Below are 23,793 nucleotides of genomic sequence, written 5' to 3' on the forward strand. Positions count from 1 at the left end.
AAGTAGATTTAAAATTATTTAATTATTTAAGTAATATAAGTATTTACCAAAGCTTTGGGTTTGGTTCCTCCTTTAGTCCAGTCACCTGGTTTTCATACTCATTTAACTAACCATTGAACCGGGTTTAGCTGAGCCCAAACCCAGACAGATGGAGGGTTTCACAGTAAAACATCAGTCCTGTCTGCATCTTCTGATTGGACCATCTCCAGCGTCGTGTATACAGTTTATTTTATCTCCAGTGTTGCTGCCAGATATTTGCAGAAGAAAAAGATTATTTTGTCAGAGCAAACAAAGCTTCCTCCTGTTCTTCAGAGCGCAAAATGAGCTTAAATCCTTTGGAGTGACACACAGCAAAAGGACCACAAAGCCAATGCAAACAATGAGTCAGACTCCCAAACGGAGGAGGAATGCTGCATTTATTCAGTAATGTATCTGTAATTAAAGATTTGCCGAGCATAATATAATGAGAAAATGAACCCTGTCCCACAGTCTGCAGCTGTCTATTTAAATTAGGCTTGAAAAAGAAAGGGTTGCTGTCAAACTCGGGTTACAATTGAAAACATCTGACTCAACAAACCACAATATAGAGTGTTTTGTTTTCACTTAGGAGAAAAAGACGTAGTTGCCATGGTCTGCACAAGAGAAAAATGAGCCTCAATAAGGTGTTTTTCTTGATTTGATTCATTAAATAAATATTCATCTGGTCTCTTATATAAAAATTGTCTCCTCTTTATCTTTTTCTGCTGTTGTTTTTTAAGCAGAGCTGGTGTTTCCCTCCTTAGCATCCTTCGGATCTGCTGATTTTGTTATTCCTTACAAGGCACACAGGCTTCGAACCTCCTTGTAACCAGCACCAACCAGAGGAAGAGAAGCACAGATGGTGCTTCTTCTGTCAGCTTCCAACCAAAGTCATTATCTCAAACTAGATGTGGCACTAGTAATAAAGAAAACTGCTGAAACAGGGAAGTGTTGCATAGGGTGACTTACGAGGTTCCAGAGGAGAAATTCAAATGGAAAAATAAGCCTGAAGACGCGCCGTAAAGGGAAAGACATAATCAGCCCGAACCTGGTGGTGTTAAAATAATTTCTGCTTTGGCTCTGGGCGACACCAACCTCCTGCTTATGGCAAAATGAACATTTTATGTGTCAACTCCGTTGCTTAATACTTTATGATTCAGTTTAACTCTCCATATCATCAACAAAAAAAGCCTACAATCGATACACATCGCTTCCAGTTTCAGGGGAAAATCCCTTTAAAAATATATGACCAATTAAGACAAACATTTATTGAAAGATGGAAACTATCATGGCAACAATAACTTGGAATAATTTTTTTAAAAGTCATTTACATAAGAAATGAAGATTTACATAGATGGAGGTTTAGTTTTTTGTTTTCTACACAAACACCTATATTTCTAATCGTCAGTCCAACTCACCTCGTGATTAATTCATTAATTAATTATTGATTGGATGGATGGATGGATGGATGGATGGACGGACGGATGGATGGATGGATGGATGGACGGACGGACGGACGGACGGATTCAACAAAGTAACACATTAGGGCAAATTTTATTACGTTAACTTATCACTTATTTATAAAATATTTTGCTTGTTGATATTTATAGATGCCTGATTCATTTTCTTTTCCATATTTTTCTGCATCTCTTCTTACAAAAGTTTCACTTGGTGAATACAGAAAAATTAATACTCTTCTGTTTGCTTGTTTTCACGAAACAAAACAAAAGCAAGTCAATTTGTTTCGACAAGGATCCTAAAAAATTTAGTCCGCTATTTATTTTCACTGCTGTGACATTTCTGAAACAGGTAACTTACAAATATTACAGGTGTAATGTGAACGCCTCCGGGGGAACAGGTGAGCGTGTGACGTCGGCGCTGCCTCACACTGCGCAGGGTGGAGGAGCTGTCCAGGGTGCTGAAACGTCAGACTGGTAATCGGGAGAAACCGGAGCAGAAGCCTTGGTTCTTTGTAAAGGAAACATGAAGAGTCATATAAGGATACTCTTTTACACCCACTGGAGACAATTTTTTGAATAACTTGGTATTTGCTAAAGGTTCTTAAAATCTGAAGTAACCTTTTCTTTTTCTCCTCCATCATGGACCTGCTTCCAGCCCAGGAGGCAGCGAAAATTTACCACACCAACTATGTGAGGAACTCCCGGGCCATCGGCGTCATGTGGGCCGTGTTCACCATCTGCTTCTCCATCATCACCATGGTGGTCTTCATCCAGCCCTACTGGATCGGGGACAGTGTCAACACGCCGCAGGCCGGATACTTCGGCCTTTTCCACTACTGCATCGGGAACGCGCTCACCTCGGAGCTCACCTGCAAGGGCAGCGTCTTCGACTTCAACTCCATCCCGTCGCCGGCCTTCAGGACGGCCATGTTCTTCGTGGGGACCTCCATGCTGCTGGTGGTGGGCACCATGGTGGCTTTCAGCTTGTTCTTCTTCTGCAACGCAGGGAACGTCTACAAGATCTGTGCGTGGATGCAGCTAGCCTCAGGTCAGCAGATTGATGACCTTTAATGGAAATGTACAGGAAACAGAATTAATTTTGAATATAGCAAGAAAATAATGATAGCTGATTATGTCAGTATGATGAAGCTATAATGTAATAGAACATAAACTAAAGTCTTGAGTCATTGTAATTGTTGGTCATCTGTATTCATTGACTTTCTAGTCATCTAGAGTCATATTTTAAGGTGTTTTTGTTTCTGGGTTCAGTTGATTTGGTTGCTACTCCTGTTTTGTTTTGTTTTTTATTTGGACTTTTCCACTGGTTGTCTAGACAGACAATGGTCCTCCAGGTCCATTGTTTGTCTTCATTAATTTGCTGCTTTTGGGATTGACCAGCTTTTGTAATCTTTGCATCAGAGTTGAAAGAAAGTAACACAACCTGGTGGCTTGACATGTTTGTCCCTTTTTTAAAAAAGAAAAACAATAAAATTAAACTGGATCTGCATGACGTAAAACAAGGTCACAGAAATATTTTGGACAGACAAAGAGGCTTAAAATGAAACGATTCCAGTGAAAAATTAGTCTTTAGGCACTTTGCCACAAGCAACTTGTGATATGTTTCCATTTTTTAAATGGAAACAGTTGAATCCTAGAGATTTAAGCTTTTGAACCTTTGCTGCAGTTTAAAGTAAAGGTTAGGTGAAGGATGTTGTCTCTCTGTTCTTGTTTCAGGTCTTTGCAGCATTTTGTTTCTGTTTCATTCAGACAAGAATTTCAGATTCTATTGTTATGTTTGAGACGCCTTCCTTTAGGTGCTGTCTGAAACGCCTTCAATTCCATTTGTTAAATTTCCTCATTTGGAAGCACTCATTCCACAATAGCTCGCTGTCATGTGCCACGACTCAATAGAAAATATGAAAAAGCAGTAAAAGCCTGAAAAACGGAGTATTGTCCAGAGTTAAAGGTCACGCTCCCATGCTTCCCCCTACCTGCCTAAACCCTGAGACTCAGCTGTGTGTCTGTGCGACATGATAAAGTCATTGTATCATCTGCCAACATCACACCTCTCTGGTTGCAGGTGTGAAGCGTGTGCTCGTGTGTTGTTCTTCACTGTGGAGGACGGCTCGGTTTCTGGTGTCAGAATAGACTCTGACACCTCTGAAGGCGGATCTGGTTTCACATAACAGGATAAGATGTCGATGAGCCGCAAACTGGTCTTAAACTGCACAACAAGCCAACCGGAGTTTAAAACCCTGGCAATATTAAACTATAACCTTTTATTATGTGGTAGCTGCATAAGCGGTGGAGGGGAAAGAAATGTACAAGAGGATGGGGATGTGATATTTAGAAATGAATAAAACAGAATCCATATCGCAGATGAAATTATGCCCAACAGCGAGCGACTGGAAATTGTTTGTAATGTCTGAATCCCTTCTCTAGCCGTGTTGATGGCGATGGGCTGCATGATCTACCCTGACGGCTGGAACGCAGCGGAGGTAAAGAGGATGTGTGGCCAGAGGACCGATAAGTACACTCTGGGAAACTGCACCGTGCGCTGGTCCTACATCCTGGCCATCATCTGCATTCTGGACGCCGTCCTCCTGGCTCTGCTGTCCTTCACTCTTGGTAATCGGCAGGACAATCTGTTGCCGGATGGCTTCGAGGTGGAGGGAGCAGGTGAGCGCACCACTGGATTAAAACATTAGAAACAGATGTATTTCATTTAGATTAATTAGTTCAGAGGGTGTTAGTTTACTTGCATAATTCGATCAAGGCAGTCATCCAATAAAAAAAACAAAAACATGGTTTTACCTTGGCAGGTAATTTTTTTTCCCCTCAAGTTCATTAAAAATATTGGAGAAGATTTAAAAGTAGATAATGTGTTTAAATTTTGCTAATCTGATTAGGACAGGAACATTGAGTAAAGGGATTTTATGAAGCTCTTTACTCATTCAATATAAAAATTTAAAAGGGAAGTCAGGTGAGTTAAGAAGTCATGCTACAGAGCAATTTATACTTGTTATTAAAGCTACAAAGAATGTGAGTCTTATGAAGACGAATTTTGAAATCTTGTGCAAACATGACATTCATTTAAAAGCTGTCTGAGCAAAATTTAATTCCAGATTGAGAAAATGTATAAAACAAAATCCGTTTTACAGGGGAGACCAGCAAACCTGTTCTGAATTGCAGAGTTTCACAGTGCAAAATGCAATTAAAACAAATAAAGAGAACAGACAAGAAGCCAACAACCAAAACAAAAGCATCACTGATAACAGTTTATGTTCACATTACTTTGCATGTCAGAATGTCAAATTAATGTTGCAAACAGCTGACTGTCCGTCTGAGCTGGTCGGGCGATTACTGGAGACGGTGCAGATGAATTTATGAAACAAGCTCAGTATCAAATAGTTTCATTGAAGTCCTGAAAATAATTGTTACACAAGGACAACTTGGACTGTTTGACAGAAATTCTTTAGGGAGTAAGATGGCTCAATATTCCTGGCTTCTTTTCCCTCAAAGTTGCTGCTCAGTTTCTCAGTTTCAACATGTTTGAAATATTTCATGCTAAAAAAAGTAAGTTTCCAATTCATATTGTACAGATAACTAAAATTACTCTTTCATTACTACTCTTACTTTTTTCTGAGCTGGTTGGGAGCCGGCGGTGTTTTTTAAAATCTACATGAGCTTAAATGGCACTTTTTTCTTTTACAGAAAACTCGTGAACATATTTATTCAAAATGGAAGGACAATGAAGATCCCAGCTGGAGCAAAACCAAGCTGTTATTTTCCCCTTAAGTTGTAGTGATAGTCTTCTGGTTATTTAACATTTCACCAAATAAACACATGTACACAGTTATTCCGTACTGCATGAAGATCTGTTCTTTTATTGAATGGTGTGTTTTACATGTTCGTCTTTAAACAACAAAAACAGTCTATGTTTTTGAATGTGACGCTAATGTAAATTGTACGTTTTTACCTTTAGGTCTCAGCAGATAACATAGCTTACTTTGATATGATCGGTTCGCTACACCATCACAAAACATCAGATCTCACCGACTCTATATTTAAAAACAGGTAAATTATTACTCAACAGTTGGCCATACATACAACCGAGCTCAAACACATCTTCCATACACTTTATTAAAACACAGCTACCCAGCTAAATCATTTTAGCTAAGATATAAGATTTGTTAAAAACTGTACATAACTGTAATATACATAAAGGCAAACTCTTTGGTACAGATATATACAGTTTATTTTCTTTTTTTTCCCTCCATTTAATTGGGCTTTAACATTTTCTCTCACTGAAACCTTTTACCCCCCTAAACCTGAATTGTAATAGGTGTATGAGAATACCAGCCTCCCATGAGAACAATCAATCTAATTTTTTTTATTACATACTTTCCAAATACCAGGTGACATTAGGTTTGTTATGGCTAAATATGACCTACTTAATGATAGTGTCAGAAAGACTCTAGGGGGCCTTAAAAAATAAACCACAGTCAGTGTAAATGTCAGCCCAGTGTGCAACTTTCTCAACCTACTTTACAAATACAAACTTTATACCCCCAGAGAGATAAAAGGGGAAAAAAATCATTTTTATAAAAAGTAACAGCACTAATGAAAATGTAAGCGAAAGTAAGTCCTTTTGAGGGAACAGAGAAAAGAAAAAAAGGCTACATATCCTTGACTTGTTTTGAGTTTTAGTGCAGGAGTGTAACAAACAAGGATGCTTTCACTAGCAGAACATTGAGACTTTTGCTCTTGGTTGGGTGGGTTAAACGGAGCCCAGCAGCTGGAGCCGACATCAAATAATAAATCCACCGGATTCCTGACGTCACGCCGAGAGGAGAACGGACAAACACAAAGCAAACGTACACAGAAGCAAAAGCTGAACAAGAACATAAGAAATCCAAAACAATAAAACAACAACAAAAAAAAGAGAAATAAATATTCATTTGATATGCCCAAAGTGGAAAGTGATCTGTTGCAGTCTCTTAAGGAATTGGGAGGGAGGGGAGGTGCAACGCCTGAACATGTCCACTAGAGGGCGAGCCAGGCGTGGCACAAGCATTCTGCAGCCGTGGCTCTTTTCTCTGGGACCAGCTCCAGCATGGGAAGTAGGAAGTCGGAGAAACACTCTGCTTCCTCGCGGGGCCACTCGTATTTCTCCACCAGGACCTCCAGCAAACCCCACGGCTTCAGTTTGGTGATGTGTTTCAACTCACCTGCAGACAAACGGCACAAGCAACGCTGCATCAGATGGGAGGCTACTAAAAAAATAAAATAAAAAAAAGGGACAGAGCCTTGAAAAAGTCTTGAATGTACTTTGGCATGTTTAACCACAAACCAATTTTATTTAAATTTTGTGCTTTATTGTATTTATAAGCCCAACAAAATGTAGTATATAATTGTAAAAGAATGATTTAAAAAATATATTAATAAAGACTGGAATATTGTGGCTTACGAAAGAATATTAGGGCAATAGCGGATAAAAGAAAAACAAAGTGCGGTTACAGAGGAGTAAACGTGAGCTCAAAACTCATTTCAGAGAAAAAAAAATGTAGAAAATTTAACTTGTAAATTTGCAAGAACAAAAAAATGCAATTTTCCACAATTAAATGCATAAATTCAAACTAAGATATTCTCTGATACTGTAAAGTCAGACATTTGAAATAAAAAATATTCATAATTTTACTGACTTTAAAATCAAGAATTTTTAGACTGGCGTGGAAATTTACTCCTTCTTTAGCATATTATTTTTTCTTCTATCAGCTTTAAGACTCCATCGCAGTGGGTGCATTCGCCCCACCAAATAATTTGACTGGATTCGATGGGAGAACATTTGAAGCTGAACAATGAAAGAAAACCAGTGAGAGGCAACAAAACACTTGACTGGGGCAGAGGTTCATGTTCCAGCAGGAAACAGACCCCAGACACGCAGCCAGAGCTACAATGGATGCATAATACGAAATGTAAAACTTGCTTTTCAGATGTTTTCCCCAAATAAGGTGGAAATCCATGGACTCTTCACAATTATCACCCAGTTTTGGGTTTGTAATGCAAAAACATCCAAAGGTACAAACATTTTACCAAGACACTATACTTGTTGTGAATTATATTATAATATATAACATTAGTAGCTACAACTTTCTGCTTACCCACTCCAAAAATAATGAGCTTTTTTTTTTTTTTTTAAATACATGGTACCAGTTTGAGCCAAAGAACATTTAATAATACAGAAAGAGAAAGGACGTGAATCTTGACACTTTCTTTTTACCTTTCTTGGTGAAAAAATCCTTGGAATATTTGCCGCTCATTATGAGTTTGCGTGGGACACTCCCCAGCAGCTCAATGATCAGCGCTATGTGGTCTACACCCCAGTGGGTAGCAGAAAAGGAAGAAGACAAACAACATATTGATCAGAGTGTGTCTCAGTCGGGCCCACTCTGGGTGTGTGGGTGGAGGGTTGAAGGAGTTCGAGTCCGACCGACAGCACGTCAGAGTTTACTGATTAAACTAACAGACATTTGAACAGCTCTCCAGCATTTCTTTGCTGCTCAATAAATAAATAGCAGCAGCATCTTTAAGGGGAAAAAAAGAGGCTAATCACACACCAAACTGTTGTAATGGCAACAATCTCATTACTTAAGAGATGAAGCATTTCCCATCAGGCACTAACATCTGTCTTGGGTAAATTGATCTGAGACCAAAATACTGGTGTAATAGCACCAAACTGTATTCAGTTTCCCTCAGGCCACTTTCAGAGGTGATCTGAGGGACTGTGGACTGTGATTCCTAATTTCTTTCAGGTCCCAACACATAAATTAACAAAGCACAAGGAAGTGTACCAGGATTTCTACCAGGGGGAAATAACATGAACGGCCATTAAGATTGCTTTGATTTATTTCCAAATACAGCTTCTTTTCCCACCCCCATCTCTTCTAAACATCTACAGAATAAATGTATATTATCATTGTGTTTTGCTATTTAGTTTAATTTATGAAGAGGAACTCAAGATCCTGCACACTTGTAACCTCACAACCAGAAGCAATTTTTTTAGGATTTTTGTTCTGGGACATTTTTCTGCTCCAGTGTAGAAGTTTGGATGAAAACGATCATGAGAGGCCGAGTCGACCACCGACGAACCCGACTCCCATCAAGTTCAAACTGCTGCTGGGCTATGTACAAGACAAATGTAACTTAAAATATTTAGAAAATCTATACTTTTTAACTCCATCTTGAAATGGTAAAAAAAAGAAAATAGACATTTTGTCACAAATTTGGATTAGACTGACTATTAAGCATTAAGCTGCCCTAATGGTCTCTGCTGGCTTAATGCTTTAGTTCTTCTATAAGCATATCAGCAGATTTATGGTTGATGTTGAAAACCCACAGTGCAGAATGTCTAGTTAAAGTCCAGGTTCTACTGGAGGTTTTTTCCTGTTGGAGAGTTTTTCCCTCTCCACTGTCACTACATGCATGCTCAGTAGGAGGGGTTGTGACCGTCTACAGTCGCTGCATGCTGTGAGACAATGACTCGATCTAATCCTGAGAAAACGTTTCCACTAATTTGAATAACAAACTGAACTTGACCGGATTGTTTGATAACTACAATCAATACAAATGTAATTATGGCTGGACTTTTTCTTTTTTTAAAGTGCCGTGATGACATGCGTTCTGAACTGGCGCTCTATAAACTGAATTGAATTTTCCAGGAGGCATGCCCATATTGAGTACAGTGTGAAGTTAAAGTAAAGATGGGACAGGACTCTTGCATGTCTCTTCAGAGCCTTTTTGAAACACATTTATTGAGAACATAAGTTCTTCTACAACAGAAGTAACTAAAACTAAACTGTTCAGACAACAGATTTTTAATGAAGTGGTCATTTCAGTCTTTCAGTATTTTAAATCATTTTAGCATTAGGTTGCTATAGCTGTACAGCGGTTCATAAAAATACTTTTTTTGATTAACTAAAGCCATTGCATTTCAGTATATTTTTGCTTACAAGTAATAAATGTTAGTGAGAGGATGAAATTACATGTTGGAGAGAAACAGCAAACATCTGCTGGAGACCAATCGGTAATTATGTCTGAATGTTGGTTTCATTTCTTTCCAATGCCATGTTTAGATTTAAGGAAACACTTTTCCATGTTTTTAAATCATTTTGTATACTTCTCCAATGCATATAAAGAGTGCCGTCAAGATCGTTCTCCTTTGGTCCTCCTGTCCACCTTACCCAGAGTGAGCCACAGACAGAGGGGTGGCATACCTCTCTTGGTGAAGTATTCCTGCGAGTATTTCCCACTCAGTGCATAGTGGCGAGGGATTTTACCAAGTAACTCAATCATAAGAGCGAGGTGGTCTGGAAATGAGGCACGTCACGGGAGGGAAAGGGCAGGAGAGGAGAGGTGGAGGAGGAGGAGGATGGCAACAATCAATTAGGAACAATGGATGATGATGATGATGGACAGCTTGATCACAAGCAAACATGGAAAAACTTAAATATTCTAGTAAAATGATGAAACAGGACAAAAACAGATTAATAAAACAACATATTTCACCACAAAATACATGTCAGGCAACAACAAGCGGTGATAAAAAGCCAGGTGGATAAATGTTTAATGTGCTAAATGTGTAAGAGGCTCATTCACAGCTGCCTGAAGCCCGAGCATCAGCACAGATCCGACATTTCAGAGAAGAACCACTTCGGCACAGAAAGTTCAAGCAAAGCAGCGCACTGACATTTACATACAGACGGTGCAAAAGACGTCAAGGAAGCATGAGGAATGATCGATGACAACAAGGAGATGGAAGAGATGTGCCCCATTTCCAGGGTAACTAAAAAGGTTTTAGAGGGTGGGAAATTAAACTCAGGAATGTTTCTTCAAAACATTATTAATTCATGACATGAACTTTTGTTTAAATGTTAACAATGTAAATATCTATGCCAATTTCACTGCAAAATACTGTGCAAACTGCACAATAATTAGCAGTGAAACTCCAAAATTGGAGACTTTTTTTTATTATTATTAAAATAATGGCAGCAAACAAATCAGAGCTAATAAACTAGGTATAACACTGTGAGGGCTTTTGCAGAAGCAAAACTTCTGCCGACAAAATGTTTCAGCAGTGAAGCAGGTTTTAAAAGTGCAACCAGATAAAGCAGCTTTAGCAGTAATGCTGCAAGGTTACAAATGAATAAAGAAAGGAGAACGGACAGGAAGAGAAAATTCAAACATTACCTTCATCCCTGGAATAATCTTCACCAGAATGAGGTTCAAACAGATAATCACCAGTGGCGAGCTCAAAGGCCTGAACAAACAAGAGAATCACCATCATCACATGAAGGAGACGCTGCACACTGTCAACTCTCTGATAAATTCACTGATGCATTTTCAAATTCTGTATAGATTTCTTTTATCATTTTATTACAAAACTATTTCAGAGCTAGAACTGCAAAAGTATTTTTGCTTCAGTAAAAAAAAAAAAAAACACCAAAACAAATCTATGACATAAACAGATATTTAATAGTGTGTCATTACTACAGTCGTAATTTAGACTGGCTTTATTAAAAAGTTACGTTTTGCTCCAATAGAGCCTCATGTTACAACCAGTTAAGGAATCTCCTTTTGTCAGACTTGAAGTCAGAAACTACTTTTCCAGTAAATTAACTTATGGAAACCACAGGTCAGCTGGACTCGGCTTTAAACCCTCACATAAAAACAATAAAAGAAAAAAAAAAAGAGCAAGATACAGATGAGCGTTGCTATTTTCTTTATGACTCACTATCCTTTGATAATTAAATACAATAATTGTTAGCTACAAAAATAAATCCAAACCTTATATAGTAAAAACTAAATTTTGCTTAATATTTTTTATTTAATTCTCTATGAGTTATAAGAATTATGAGTCCATTATGAAAAAAATATGAAAATACAAAGTTTACAAAATGGATGGTGAAAATTTAAAATAAATAAAAGTGAAATATTTTACTCTATGTGTGGTAAATCTCTATAAAATGACAATTTCACTTTCTGAGATGATTAGCTAGAAATATTGCACTTTTACGCAACATTACTTTTTTTTTTCTTTTAAGATGCATCTGAAAATATGTGCGTTGCACATGTTCCTCTTTCTTATCCAGGTAAAACAAAAAGGTGAACCACATTTCACAATACGTTTACACACTTGCAGCCTCTCACCATGCAGGCTGTGCTCCATATGTCAGCTGGTGTGCTGTATCCTGCACCGATGAGCACCTCTAAGGATCGGTACTGTCGAGTCTGGATGTCTTCTGTAAAGTGCTTATGCTGGGAGAAAAACAAAGAAACATGTCCTTAAAAAGTGCAAACTATTTTCAACATTTACAAAACGAAAAATATAAAATTTTAAGAATTAGACATAAGAATTGTACATCTGTCAAGGACTGTCAATAAAGGCAAATCCAGAACATTTTGTGATACACAGACTTGTTTATATCACCTTTCAAGATTTCATCCCTAATCAGGAAATCTCTGTGATTGTTAGCTACTCACCACCCAGCAAGCATTTCCCAGGTCTGCAATCTTGACCTTGATCTTCTCTGCATTGCCTGGCTCAAGAGGGTTAACTAAAAGGGATCCCGCTGTTAACTTGTCTACATCAGAGCAGAAATGGAAGCACAAAGGCAAGAACATATTTTCTAATCAATAATTCAAAGTTCTAACTAGCAGAACACAGGCTCAAAGATCACGCACATGTAAAAACATTTGACTGACCGTTTCTCAGGCCTTCATGGATTCTGTAATGGCCCTCAGTCTCGTCCTGTTCATCGTCATCTTGCAAAATACTTCGTTCAAGCTCTCCTCGCCCTGAGCGAAGGCGTCTCTGACTGACTCCACTGCTGTGAGCCTCCCTGCCGTCCATCTCGCAGTACAGCTCATTGAAATCTGTAGACTCCACACCGTTGCACAGGGTGTGGACTGGGGACTCTTTATGTAGCTCCTCCGGAGACTCGGCGTTCCCGTTGTGTTGGTCTTCATTTGAACAGCTGGACTTCCTCTCCTCCACCTCTGCATGGCCGTTGCAGTTTGCCTCTGGCGGCTCGTCTGGTCCCACTCTCATGTTATCTGGAGTCTCTGACGGTTTATTAAAGACAATAACTTAAGAACGAGTTTTTGACCGTTGTAGGATTCTAGAGACTCACTTATACAGCTATGATGCCTGGTTTTGGACCAGTATGATTTTTTTAGATTCATTAAAAAAAATAAAAAAAACAGACTTCCAGTGCTGTTGGCTTCTTACCAGCTGGTTCATCACTTCTGAACTCCTCAACAGAGACGTGTCTGAGAGGAGCGCAGGCTCGTCCCTTGGGAGACTGTGGCTCTTTGTCTTCCTCGTCATCCTTGCGTGTCTCTGTGGTCTTCTCCATCTCCTCCATGTCCATAATGCATTTTTCCAGTAGCTCTGCCTGACGCTTCTGTTTCTTTTTTAACTTCTTCTTTTTGTTCTTGGACATTTTCACAGTCTAAGAGAAACACAGGAAAAAAAAACACCACGGCAAAAGTTACACGTTTGTTTTGGAGGTAAAAATGGGGGAGGCCGATTTCTGTGCAGAAAAATAAAATGTATACCTGTTTTGGGGCTGGTGCTGTGCTTACTGCAAAGACAACATTGAGTGAGCGTAAAATCTTATTAATTTCAGGTTAAACCTTTAAATGTTCTTTGATTTTATTGTTTGAGTGTCAGTCATACTTGCTGAGCCGGAGGGGGGAGGCGCTCCGGCTCGCTGCCATTCTGTAGCTTCAGCTGCAAGCTTTCGGACGTAGGGCTCATCAACGCTCATCAGAATATTCTCTGGTTTTATATCCGTGTGGATAATCTGACACTTTGTGTGCAGGTAGTCCAAACCTTGCAGAACCTCAAAATTAAACCAGAGAAAAATGATTATTTACCTCCAAAAGTTATGTTAGATCATTAAACTTTTATAATATGCATCAGTGCCACATGTTCAACGTTCCTTTTTCAAAGTTGGCTGTTGCAAAGTTATTTTCCTGTATTCATGAAACCACTTCTGTCAATTTTCTACATTGACAAAGAGGCACAGATATCCTGAAAATAATATTTGCTCCAAATAAAACAAACACTGTATTTTGAGACATCATTTGTAAACAAAAACAGAAAAGTGGGAGTTTTTCTGTATTGTCAAGGTAAAATTAGCATGTTTTATTTCTTGAAGTTTTTCACTAAATGTTTTTTTTTTTGCTGTACACACTGACCCTAAGAAATCTCTCAAGTTCCACTCCTCAATCCTGTCCTCCTTGATTCCCAGTCTTTTTTCTCAGTAAACTCTAAAAGCTCCAACATATTTAGTGATGAAGTGTCAGAATCTCTGATTCCAAGATGTTTACGTTTTGGAACCAATTCAAGACAAAGTCAGGGGTGTTGGGTTTGCACCCACCAATTAACAAATGCAGGTAAATTCCTGAAGTAGCAGGATTGCAATTTAAACAGAACAACAGTATTTAAGTTTCACAACTGACCTATTGGGGGAAGCAGTGCCGCTTAGAAGCTAATAGAATCATTAATAATACAGAAAAGGAACTACAGGGTAAAATGGTTTCACAGTTCCAGCGTAAAGTGGTTGACAAAACCAAAAAACTTCTTTCAAAATCAGAAGTAGAGAGAATAAACAATTTTATTAAGGAGCAATGGGGAAAAAAATAGTGTAAAATAGTGACTTCAACACAGCTGAGTCAAAAGGCATAATTACCTTTTGATTGGTGTGTCAGCAGGTTTTGCAACAATCCGGCCTTTAAACATTAATTTGATTCAGGTCAGTTAGAGGAGGAATGAATCTAAAAGCTGCAGGACAATGGCACTAAATCACTGGAGTTATAAACTCCTGTTCCAAAGCAAGAACATTTCCAAAAAACAGTAATAAGGCAATAAGGATTACAGAACGAGTCAAAACATGTTGCTCTGAATGACCAAACCCTAAATGTGGTCAAGAACGTTATTTTTCTCAGTTTTTTGGAATTACTACATCCACCTTTTGCTATAACCTGCACACTGAAGCACACAGGCAACATTTCTGATTACTCAAAAAGAATTACACTGATTCTTTTATATATTCTGGCTGAATAAGTCATTTATGACTATGGCAAAGATCTCCTGTAAAACACGACAGGAGTATTTAACAGTTTACCCGCTCAGTTACCACGACATGCTCTGCCCTGACTGGTTTCCACCCTTCACACAGGCTGAGCCTTCATGGTGACTCATCAGCTTTAAAAAGGTGAGACTGAGGCTCTCATATTACCTGCTTAATGATGCTCTTCACACAAGGCAGGGGCAGCCCTTGGTAATTTGACTTTATAATCCATTTTAACAAGTGATGTCCCAACACCTCAAACACCATACAGACATCTGGAGGACAGTAGTTAAGACAGTAACACTGGGAGAGGAAAAAACTGAAAGAAAAACAGTTTAGGGAGCATGTGAGCATACGTAAGGTGGAGCATTAGTTATGCAGAACAAGGGGCTCTCGGATTACAGCTGCAGCATTCAGCAGATCTTACTTAGTCAGACTGCTATGATATCTAGAGATCCCTTTGGGTCACACATAGATATATTTGTTACACCCATGCTCTGCCGTTTAAAGCTGTTACGCTTTGTAACTCTATATTCCTCACAACATATTTTTGGGAAGTAAAGTTTCATCTCTAGGAAGTGCTTTCACACGATAACAAACAAAAAAAAAACAGGATGCGACATTCTGCTGTGAAGGATACGAGTCCCGTTGACCCCAGAGATCTTGAAGTCGTCGAGCAGCTGGACCACCATTTCGCGCTTTGGGTCATCGGGGTCTGAGTTTCTCACCTGAAGATAAGGAAACGTCACCATGCAAAGGAAAACAATCAGGACTCACATTTTCACTCACGTTACGTGCTCACCGCTGCAGAGTGCCATTTGCAAAAAAATAAATAAATCAGCCGCCACAGAGACAGCTTCTTCCCTCAGGCTGTCTGATAAACGCAATGAACCCTGACAGCCTGAGTAATCAGTTACTGTGCTGTGAAACAAAATTAATTTATTTGAAAAAAATAGGTGTACATAGACAAATATGCACAAATATGCGTATATTGCCTCTGAAGTTTACAGTAGGGAAAATAAGTATTAGATACACTGATTAGGGGATTCACTGATTTCTAAGGAACCTCTCCTGCTGTTTGGATATCAAGAGGTACGACAGGTGTTTCAACATTTCCAAGCGCTCATCTGAAGGAAGATTTATGTTGTAACAATCCAAATGGATTTAAACCCCCAGTGTCCTCTGTACTGTAGATTGTCCCTAAACCATAATCCAGCTTAAAGCAGCACCCATCTGTGATTAAAATTTGTCTGTAATGTATTCGCTACTACTCTGAGAGCAAAGAGAAGTGACGTTTCTGATTTCAAAACAGGTTGTTTAGGAGTCATTGATGGTAGGAAGAACAATTTGTCCAACTTTCCAACTTCACCGGAACACAAACAAGAATCCATTCGTCTCTAAAACGGATCACACTTGATTCAAAGTCTGTGTGCCGATTTCTCCCTGTTTTTACAAGTTACTTCAAAATTCTGCTGAACATTAATTGCGGTCTTTGCATTCAAGAGTTCATTTGTGCAGTTAACCCTGCAACTTACAGATCTAAGGAGTTTGATCTCATCCACTGCCGTCTCAGTGTAGTGCTCTGCGCTCTTCACAACTTTCATCGCAACAAATCTTTTAACCCTGAAATAAAAAAACAAGTGATATTTGCTAAAAAGAATTGAGGTAGAAACACTTAATAAAGCAAGTATAAAAAATACAGGATCTTAAGAAAAAAAGAGAAGCCTGCGTTGAAAGTAAGGTGAAAATATTTTGTCATACTGGATGTCCCAGGCGAGCCATACGGTTGAGAAATGTCCCCATCCTAGTTTACGGATTACATGGTATTTCCCATTGTAAAGGTCTCCTACTTTTACATGATGGTAGCCACCTGGAAGAGAAGAAAATACCTCTGATGGAACAGTTCAACAGATACCAGAAAAGAGACGAAGCTCATGTGCATGCAGTGCAATCTCTGGTTATAAATTAACAACAGTTTGGATTATGTCTGAGTCATATAAGCTTCTCCACAACCCAACTTCCCTCACTGAGTTAATAAGCAACCAACACTGCTGTGTGGATCTGTGGCCTGAAAAACATACTGATGACTTCATTAAGTATTTACATTCATTTCTTCTTTTCCAGAGCAATTGAAATGTAATGCTTAAACACAGGACGCACACCTTTGCAGTAGTCGTTGGGGTCTTCCTGCTCCTCATCGTCCGAGCCCAGAATCTCCTCAGGTTCCTCCGGCTCCTGGGGCGAGGTCTCTTGTTGTGGTGGCTGTCGAGATCGAACATTTGGTGGCTGTCTGATGGGCGGACAAAAAAAAAAAAAAAAAAAAAAACACATTAGGAATAAGGCTTCTTCTGTAATTTGTGTTTTACCTCCCAAAAATAATTTTTAAAGCCCTGTACAACGTTAGTCAAAAATACATTGATTTTGAGAGCATTAGTAACATTTTTAAAATCTGGTCACAAAAACAAACTATTCTCTTTTTTTGCCACATTTCAGTTTATCAGCGCAGTCCTATTTTATTGTAAGAGATAAATAAAAAGGTTTTCCCAAAGTCAACGAGTCAAAATGTTAAACATTAATTTCCAGTTTTGTCAAAAACAAACGTGATTTTCTTTTTTCCATTACAGGGTTGCACTAATTGAAAGAGCTTAAAATTATATGTCGATAAAATATCAACAGTAAACATTAAATGCTGGAGTAACACACGGTTAAACCTAAAAATTAATTTAACATAATGTTCAAATCGTATGAAAATCAAAATGGATAAATGAATCAGAACTCCCACAATTTGTTATTGTAAAAGTTAGTAATAAATTCTTAAAATTTGATTTATTGCCAACTGAAAGCAGATGCTAAGAGCTTAGCTTTGATGTATCATGATCAAAGCAGCCAGAGACCAGACTGCTGAGCCTGTGCTGGATAATTCTGAATTTTCTCCTTTGAAAAATAGACAAAGTTTTAGTGTAGAGCGTTTACTGTAGTGTTGGTTTGTCCTTAATTCCAAACAAAGATGGATTTAACTATAATCTGTACCGATCTAAAACATCATGCAATCAATTAACTTTAAAATAAAATCACAAGTTGAAAATCAAAACCAACATAATTTGCACTGGTGATATTTAAATGACCCATAAAGTCTGTTTTTATTATGCAACGGGATAAAAATACCTGTGGACCTACAGTGATATAAACATGAGTCCTGCTTTGTCGCCTTAGATGTTTTAAACCACAACAAAGATTTTAAAAAGTGGTAAATAAACTTCAAAAGAGAACAGATCATAAAACAGACGCTAAAGCAGCACAAGTGGAAAGCACAAGAAACAAATGCACTGAAACATTAGCTATTTTTAACACCTGGTTTACCTAAACCACAAAGCAAATCTTTGTTTACTGGGAGTTCTGCTTATCCAAAACAGGGCAAAGTTGGAGGAGCAACAGGAGCTGTACAAGAAGTACCGATCATGTGGGTCACAGATTTAACGTTTATGATGAGGTTTTGCATTTTATTTACTTTCAATATGAAATGCATCATGTGATCTTTTACATCAATATACACAATGACATTCAAACATCATCATCAGAAATCTATAGGAAACATTTGAGCTAATTTATGCAGCAATCTGAGTTTTCCACATGATGAGTACATTTGTGGAAAATGAACTCATGTAGTTGGACACAGCTACTGTGGCTACAAAACCAGCTCGCATCATCATCATTGTCCCTCTTTCATCGTGCTTGACAGCGAGTTTGAGGTATGTTTACTGAGATGCTGCTAGGTTTTTGCCATCTACTTTGGTCTCTGGCATCATCTTGTGGTTCATTCAAATTCAGCTTTGCAAACCTAAGTAGAGTTGCAATTTTCTTTTTATAAATAAAAAAGTTTTTCATGGTAAGGAACACTTAAATGTTTTTCCTTGTTGTGCTGTTCTGAAGTTTGACAATTAAAATACTTAAGTATACTTCACTTCACAGTTCTCCACGACTTTGTTGGTCTCGAGCATAAAATAATATATATAAACTGCATGGCACCTTTTCTTAAAGTGCTGTGCCTTGGCTTCAAGTGTCTAAAATATAACAAAATAAATTGAACCAGACTGTGCTCTAAGGTCTGTGTTTAAAGGCATTCGAGAACAACCTCCAGCCTTTAACAGAAAAGAGTAACAATCATGGCTTTATACGTATATCGCTGAACTCTTGATCCCTTGTAGGTTAATGTTCATTGGGGTGTTGTGGTGTTTGTGTGCAGAGGACCGCAAGTAAACAGCATTTAAACATTTAAACTTGGTTTTCTTTAAACAGCTGCCCTGAAACATGTGCTGTCACGTTTGAAAGAATCAGCACAAGTAAAGGCTGTAAAAGAGGAGCAGTGGTAGCACACAGTGTTCATTTGTGTGGAAACACCCACCCAAAGGCATGATGTGCAAGATTACATACAACAAATCAAGTCAACCTGAAATTTAAAACAGGTGATCTATGATCAGTAAATATAGAAAGTAACTGGAGTTTATGTAACAAATACATAAAATACATGGATATGATTTTACGGTAGATTAGAGTTCTTGAACATCAGCACACTTGAGAAATAAACTTCTAGCTTACATTGATTTTGATTGTCATTTAGTTTGTCTTTACCTACATTTTTGCATGTTCTACATTGTTTTTAATTTAGTATTTATGAACATAAAAGCCTACATTCAGATAAATAGTTTTTTGAGAAAAATTTCAACAAGGAGCGTTCAGTAGTGTGAAAATTAAACAGAACCAGACTGAAAAAGACTATTGGATTCCATGTCAGCAGACGGATGTTCTGTCTTAATTAAAAACAATAAATATTGATACATGCCACACACCAACACTTTTTACCCTTGACAGTTTTCCTTGTAAGATATTTGCAATAATGTGATTTTAAACTTTTAAAATATATGGAATTCATTAATTATATACTTCTCCACTAAATCTACATTGCACCCTTATATTGTGACAATACGTTCACAACGTATCATCCAGTCAATATTCATATTGCTACCAGATATAGTTTCAAACCAATCAAGGTACAAAATAGCATCCATTTCAGGAATGAAGGCGCTGGATCCAGAAATATTTGAGAAGTTTCCAAAAGCAGAAAGAATCTAAAGTTTTGAGTAACGAGAAAATACTCAGGGATCAATGATGAGCCAACAAAAAACACAAGCTCACCCTAAGCTGCTGGATTCACTCACATTGTCCCCCTGCTACTTTTCTAGTCAAGGTTTAAGACACGTTTAGACCAAACATTTGTTTTCAACATGTAGGGTTTATTTAACCCATCCAATCCATTTCTACCTAAGTAATAAAATTCAAAATTACAAATCATTTGTATGTTCCCTGGAAACATTAAAACCTAACACTAACTTTAACAAAAGTAATTCATGAAAATATATTTTGTTTTTCCTTTTGAGGTACACCAATTCTTCAACTTCAGCACATTTGACTTGCACAACATCCTACACAGAAAGATACAAATCAAAAGGTTCTCAAATTATTTGCTTTTGTCAACTTTGGTTTGCATTTTACAGCTATCTAACCATACTTATCTAACCATAAACTTAACAAAAACTAAATCATAAAACATCTTTTGATTTCTGAAAATCAAATTGTTATTTAGATCAAATGAAGCAGTTGTCTAAAAGTTTTTTTTTTTGTTTTTTTTCAAATAGTTCTTCATGGCAGCTTTGCTGTAATGACATGCCAGCAAGTTGTCTGGAGAGAAGTATTTCTAAGCGGACCGTTTTCAGAGAAACGCCATGCTTCAGTGGGCTGATGTGGGCTTCTTCATTCTCTAGTTTTAAATATAGCTCAGGCTGTTACATAACACTCTGTAGGATGTCACTGGTGCCGTTAGGACTATTACATCGTAAGATGCAACAAAACAATCAGTTCGACATGTCCATGTCAACAGTTCATTTTCAACTACAAGTGATGCTTTGTTAAACTGTATCACATCCTGGCCATTTTATCAGTAAGGGACATTGTTGATTTATTTCAGCCCAATTATATTGTACAGTGTGTGCAAAACGATGGCCTAAATGTGGGACAGCTGCTATCCAGGACCACTTCATGCTCATAAACACAATTGAAAGTTATAGAAACAAGCCATGTGAGACCAACTCTCAGACTTCGGTAATCAAGGTTGATTTGTACCATCACTACTAGATATGCCATCCTCTCCAAAAATGGTTGCAGTTTTGGCAATTCCCAGGGATCACGTAAAATAAAACTAAGGAGTTTTTTTTTTCCTCTATCCCTTCATGGTTGCAACATTGCTGAGGTTAACTTTTGGTGTTTTAGTTGCACAAAACCATATTTGAATTACCTGAAGACAACATAATTAACTAAATGGTCTGTTGAAAGTCTAAATTACTCATTTAAAATCCAAGTATTTGTTTAGTTATCCTGTGCAGATTCCACAGTTCATCAAAAATTGGAAATCATTTTAACCCCATTTTTAGAAATTATTTTTTAAGATAAACATATTTTTGTTTTGAGGCAAAATATACTGTTGCTGTTATATTTTCTACAGTGTGTGTGGCTTTTCATCTGAATAAGAGACTATTAGCTGTCATTTGTTCTAACAAATTAAAAGGCAGATCATTTCTCAAGGATCAGTTGTTGAACACATCATTTTTTTTTTTAATTAAGTAAGCATTTTTTATGGTGTTAGGTCACAAGTTTGCAAGTTTCAAATTAGAGGGAAATAAAATGTCCCTGAATTTAACCTTTTAAAGCCTTGCAATCATCTTAATTTTCAACCTATATACAATATATTGGTGTATATTAAAAAAAAATCTTAATGCTGTTTTAGTTTGACTTGTTTTGATACAGCACCTTTAAATTTTTTTCCAAATAATTACTTCAAGCAGAACATAGTGAACAAAAACCTATAGAGATGCACAATATTTATGTGGGGTATTGCAATGGCAAATTACTTTGGTGGATGAATACATTTTAAATGTTATGCATTGGAAATCTGTCTTGCCAGTCATATTTTTGAAGCTAGATTAACTTTCATTCTCTTTTAGATCCTAGTGATAAAGATGCTGAAACTCAAGACATCAGTGGCAGGTGACAGAAATGAAAATACCGTCATTGCAATATTCAATAACTACACTGCAATTTCTCAATTTTCACAAAACATAAAGCCCTACTAGGATATTATCAGAAGAGCCGTCAACAGCCAATACATCCAAAGACAAGATGCAAAACTCAGAAAGCTGTGGAAGTGAGCCATGAGATCCATTGTTATGAGTTGAGACAATGAGTTGCATTTGTTAAATTACCCACACCACCGTCAAACATGCCGTTAACGTCAGAGCCAGCTAGTGACAGGAAAAGTGTGAAACCGCAGGACGCAGCACCCTTTAACTAAACTCAGCTGACAAGACGCATGTCAATATGATGTTCTTTGGCTCAATAATAAAATAGGACACGATATAAAACGACAATAAACCTCACTTTTTGTTGGTCTTTTTCGCCTTGGCCCTCTTCTTCCTTGCCTGGAGTGCCAGAACTGAAAAGAGAAGATAAAGAAATCCTGTTGCCATTGTTTGTCTTTTGATCTGCAGCTGACACTTGAGACAAAAAGGCATGAAACAAAGAAGATCAGTTTAAACTTAATTACCATTATAGGCTCTGCTCTACTTCATTGTGCATTGAATTGTGTCGTCTTTATGGCTACCGACAGCCGTCAGACTTTATTTACACACACACACACACACACACACAAAAATAATCTATGGGTGCACCCCCCTCAGTGTATGCACAAACCCCGTTAAATAACATCACCGGGCTACCAACCAAGGCAACCGCACCGCAACAACACGCCACTATGGCATGAAGTAATATCACACGCCATACCATAAATATACCACACCGTCAGAGGTTTAGGTTGTGTTAAATATAGAGAGAGCTGGAAAGCTAAAAGTACAACGCTAATCCTGACGCTAAAGCTAATTGAAGCTAACGAAGCTCGCTCCGGCGCAGTGCGCGACAGACGCGGCGAAATAAGCCACATATATTCACAACGACAGCTTGACCGCATTTTACGTTGTGTAGCAGCAATAGCGACATCAGCTACAGAGTAATCACATGCATGGCCTAACTCAGTTGAAACGGTCTGCAGGGCGTCGCGTAAAGATTTACCTTTCCTCTCCATGGTGGCTGGATTCGTAGCCTAGCAGCTAGCTACGCCACCAGTGATCGAATGTTCCACGCATGCGCACTGGCTGGTTTTGCCCCAAGCAGAGGTTCCCTAGTGACGTCCGAACCTGAGCTTTAAACCTTTTTCATGAATTTCTCTCGCTTGAAGCTGCAGGCGATGACACTAATAGGTGTCCGTGTTCGTGCCTCAATCTCATGGCTGTTTGTTATTTGTGAAAAAAGGCTTCAGTGACGCTGCCAGGCAGTTCTGCAGGACGGGGTGGTTAGATGGTTTGCGCCATTGACAAAATAAATGTTACAGTATGGTTTGTGCCAGATACTAGAGTTGAATATGAATGAGGCTTATAAATATTTTTTTCGTCTGTGATTCATAGCTTAAACGTTCTTTATAAGATCCAGACTGATAACAGATTTTTATGCCAATTTTGTTGCAGGTTAATTTCATGTATATGTTGTCCAAGAAAAAAAAAATTTTCAATTGATATTCCCTCTATCACCCACTTGTATGAACAATTTCATGTTCATACCAATTCCAGTGCTAAGTGCAGAGACTAGACAGTAAGGTCCACAACTGTGCCTTGCAAAATATTCATATATCCATCAAATTTCTTCATATAAATTCACGTTAGGACCACAAACCTCAATGTTTTGTTGTTAGTGTATGTGGTAGACCAACACAAACTAGAGAATAATTATGAATAAAAAGGAAAATGACACAACTTTCATATTTTTTTTTCACATTAATCTGAATGCAATTCCACTTGCAGGTCTTTTTTGGATATTTCTATCAGCTTAATAGGCCAACAGACTAAAATATTTGCCTATTCTTCTTTGCAACACTTAGAACGTATGGGGGATTTGTGAACATTCAATTGTAAGTCTTCCCATGATTTGAACTTAATCTCGAGGCATCAAGAGCTAAAGTTGTTGAACAGAAACACATTACATTTCAGATGTATCACTTTCCTTTCTCACTGCAAGTT

The 23,793-nt window shown here is 37.9% G+C and overlaps 2 protein-coding genes across 4 annotated transcripts; one reads left to right on the forward strand and one right to left on the reverse strand.

Moving 5' to 3' along the window:
* Nucleotides 1-1,983: 1,983 nt before the first annotated feature.
* On the forward strand, nt 1,984-6,181 carry lhfpl5b (LHFPL tetraspan subfamily member 5b). Its single transcript, XM_028017666.1, has 3 exons — nt 1,984-2,526; nt 3,921-4,157; nt 5,193-6,181. The coding sequence occupies exons 1-3, from the start codon at nt 2,118-2,120 to the stop codon at nt 5,201-5,203; spliced, it is 657 nt and encodes a 218-aa protein (XP_027873467.1). The 5' UTR covers nt 1,984-2,117; the 3' UTR covers nt 5,204-6,181.
* srpk1a (SRSF protein kinase 1a) lies at nt 5,338-22,964 on the reverse strand. 3 transcript variants are annotated; one of them, XM_028017635.1, is made up of 17 exons: nt 22,793-22,964; nt 22,106-22,160; nt 16,780-16,907; nt 16,379-16,487; nt 16,153-16,240; nt 15,258-15,345; nt 14,786-14,892; nt 13,219-13,384; nt 13,098-13,123; nt 12,769-12,991; nt 12,243-12,602; nt 12,021-12,121; nt 11,688-11,795; nt 10,728-10,797; nt 9,755-9,847; nt 7,762-7,854; nt 5,340-6,709 (listed from the first exon to the last, which is right to left on the reverse strand). In XM_028017635.1, exons 1-17 carry the CDS (start codon nt 22,803-22,805, stop codon nt 6,525-6,527), a joined length of 2,013 nt encoding a protein of 670 aa, XP_027873436.1. In that variant the 5' UTR covers nt 22,806-22,964; the 3' UTR covers nt 5,340-6,524. The 3 variants fall into 3 exon arrangements, with proteins under 3 accessions (XP_027873445.1, XP_027873436.1, XP_027873454.1); XM_028017644.1 differs by lacking the exon at nt 9,755-9,847 and having other exon boundaries at nt 5,338-6,709; nt 22,793-22,956; XM_028017653.1 differs by lacking the exon at nt 7,762-7,854 and having other exon boundaries at nt 22,793-22,962.
* Nucleotides 22,965-23,793: the final 829 nt, after the last annotated feature.

Source organism: Xiphophorus couchianus, chromosome 1, assembly GCF_001444195.1.
Source record: "Xiphophorus couchianus chromosome 1, X_couchianus-1.0, whole genome shotgun sequence".
NCBI lineage: Eukaryota > Metazoa > Chordata > Actinopteri > Cyprinodontiformes > Poeciliidae > Xiphophorus > Xiphophorus couchianus.

Excerpts from the sequence above, each read along its gene's own strand:
- lhfpl5b (XM_028017666.1), top strand. The coding sequence starts at position 2,118 with ATGGACCTGCTTCCAGCCCAGGAGGCAGCGAAAATTTACCACACCAAC. Across the intron at positions 2,527-3,920 it reads GTGGATGCAGCTAGCCTCAG|CCGTGTTGATGGCGATGGGC; the intron begins GTCAGCAGATTG and ends TCCCTTCTCTAG.
- srpk1a (XM_028017635.1), bottom strand. Across the intron at positions 16,241-16,378 it reads TGGCTCGCCTGGGACATCCA|GGTTAAAAGATTTGTTGCGA; the intron begins GTATGACAAAAT and ends TTTTTATTTCAG. Across the intron at positions 7,855-9,754 it reads GGAATACTTCACCAAGAGAG|ACCACATAGCGCTGATCATT; the intron begins GTATGCCACCCC and ends ACTGGGGTGTAG.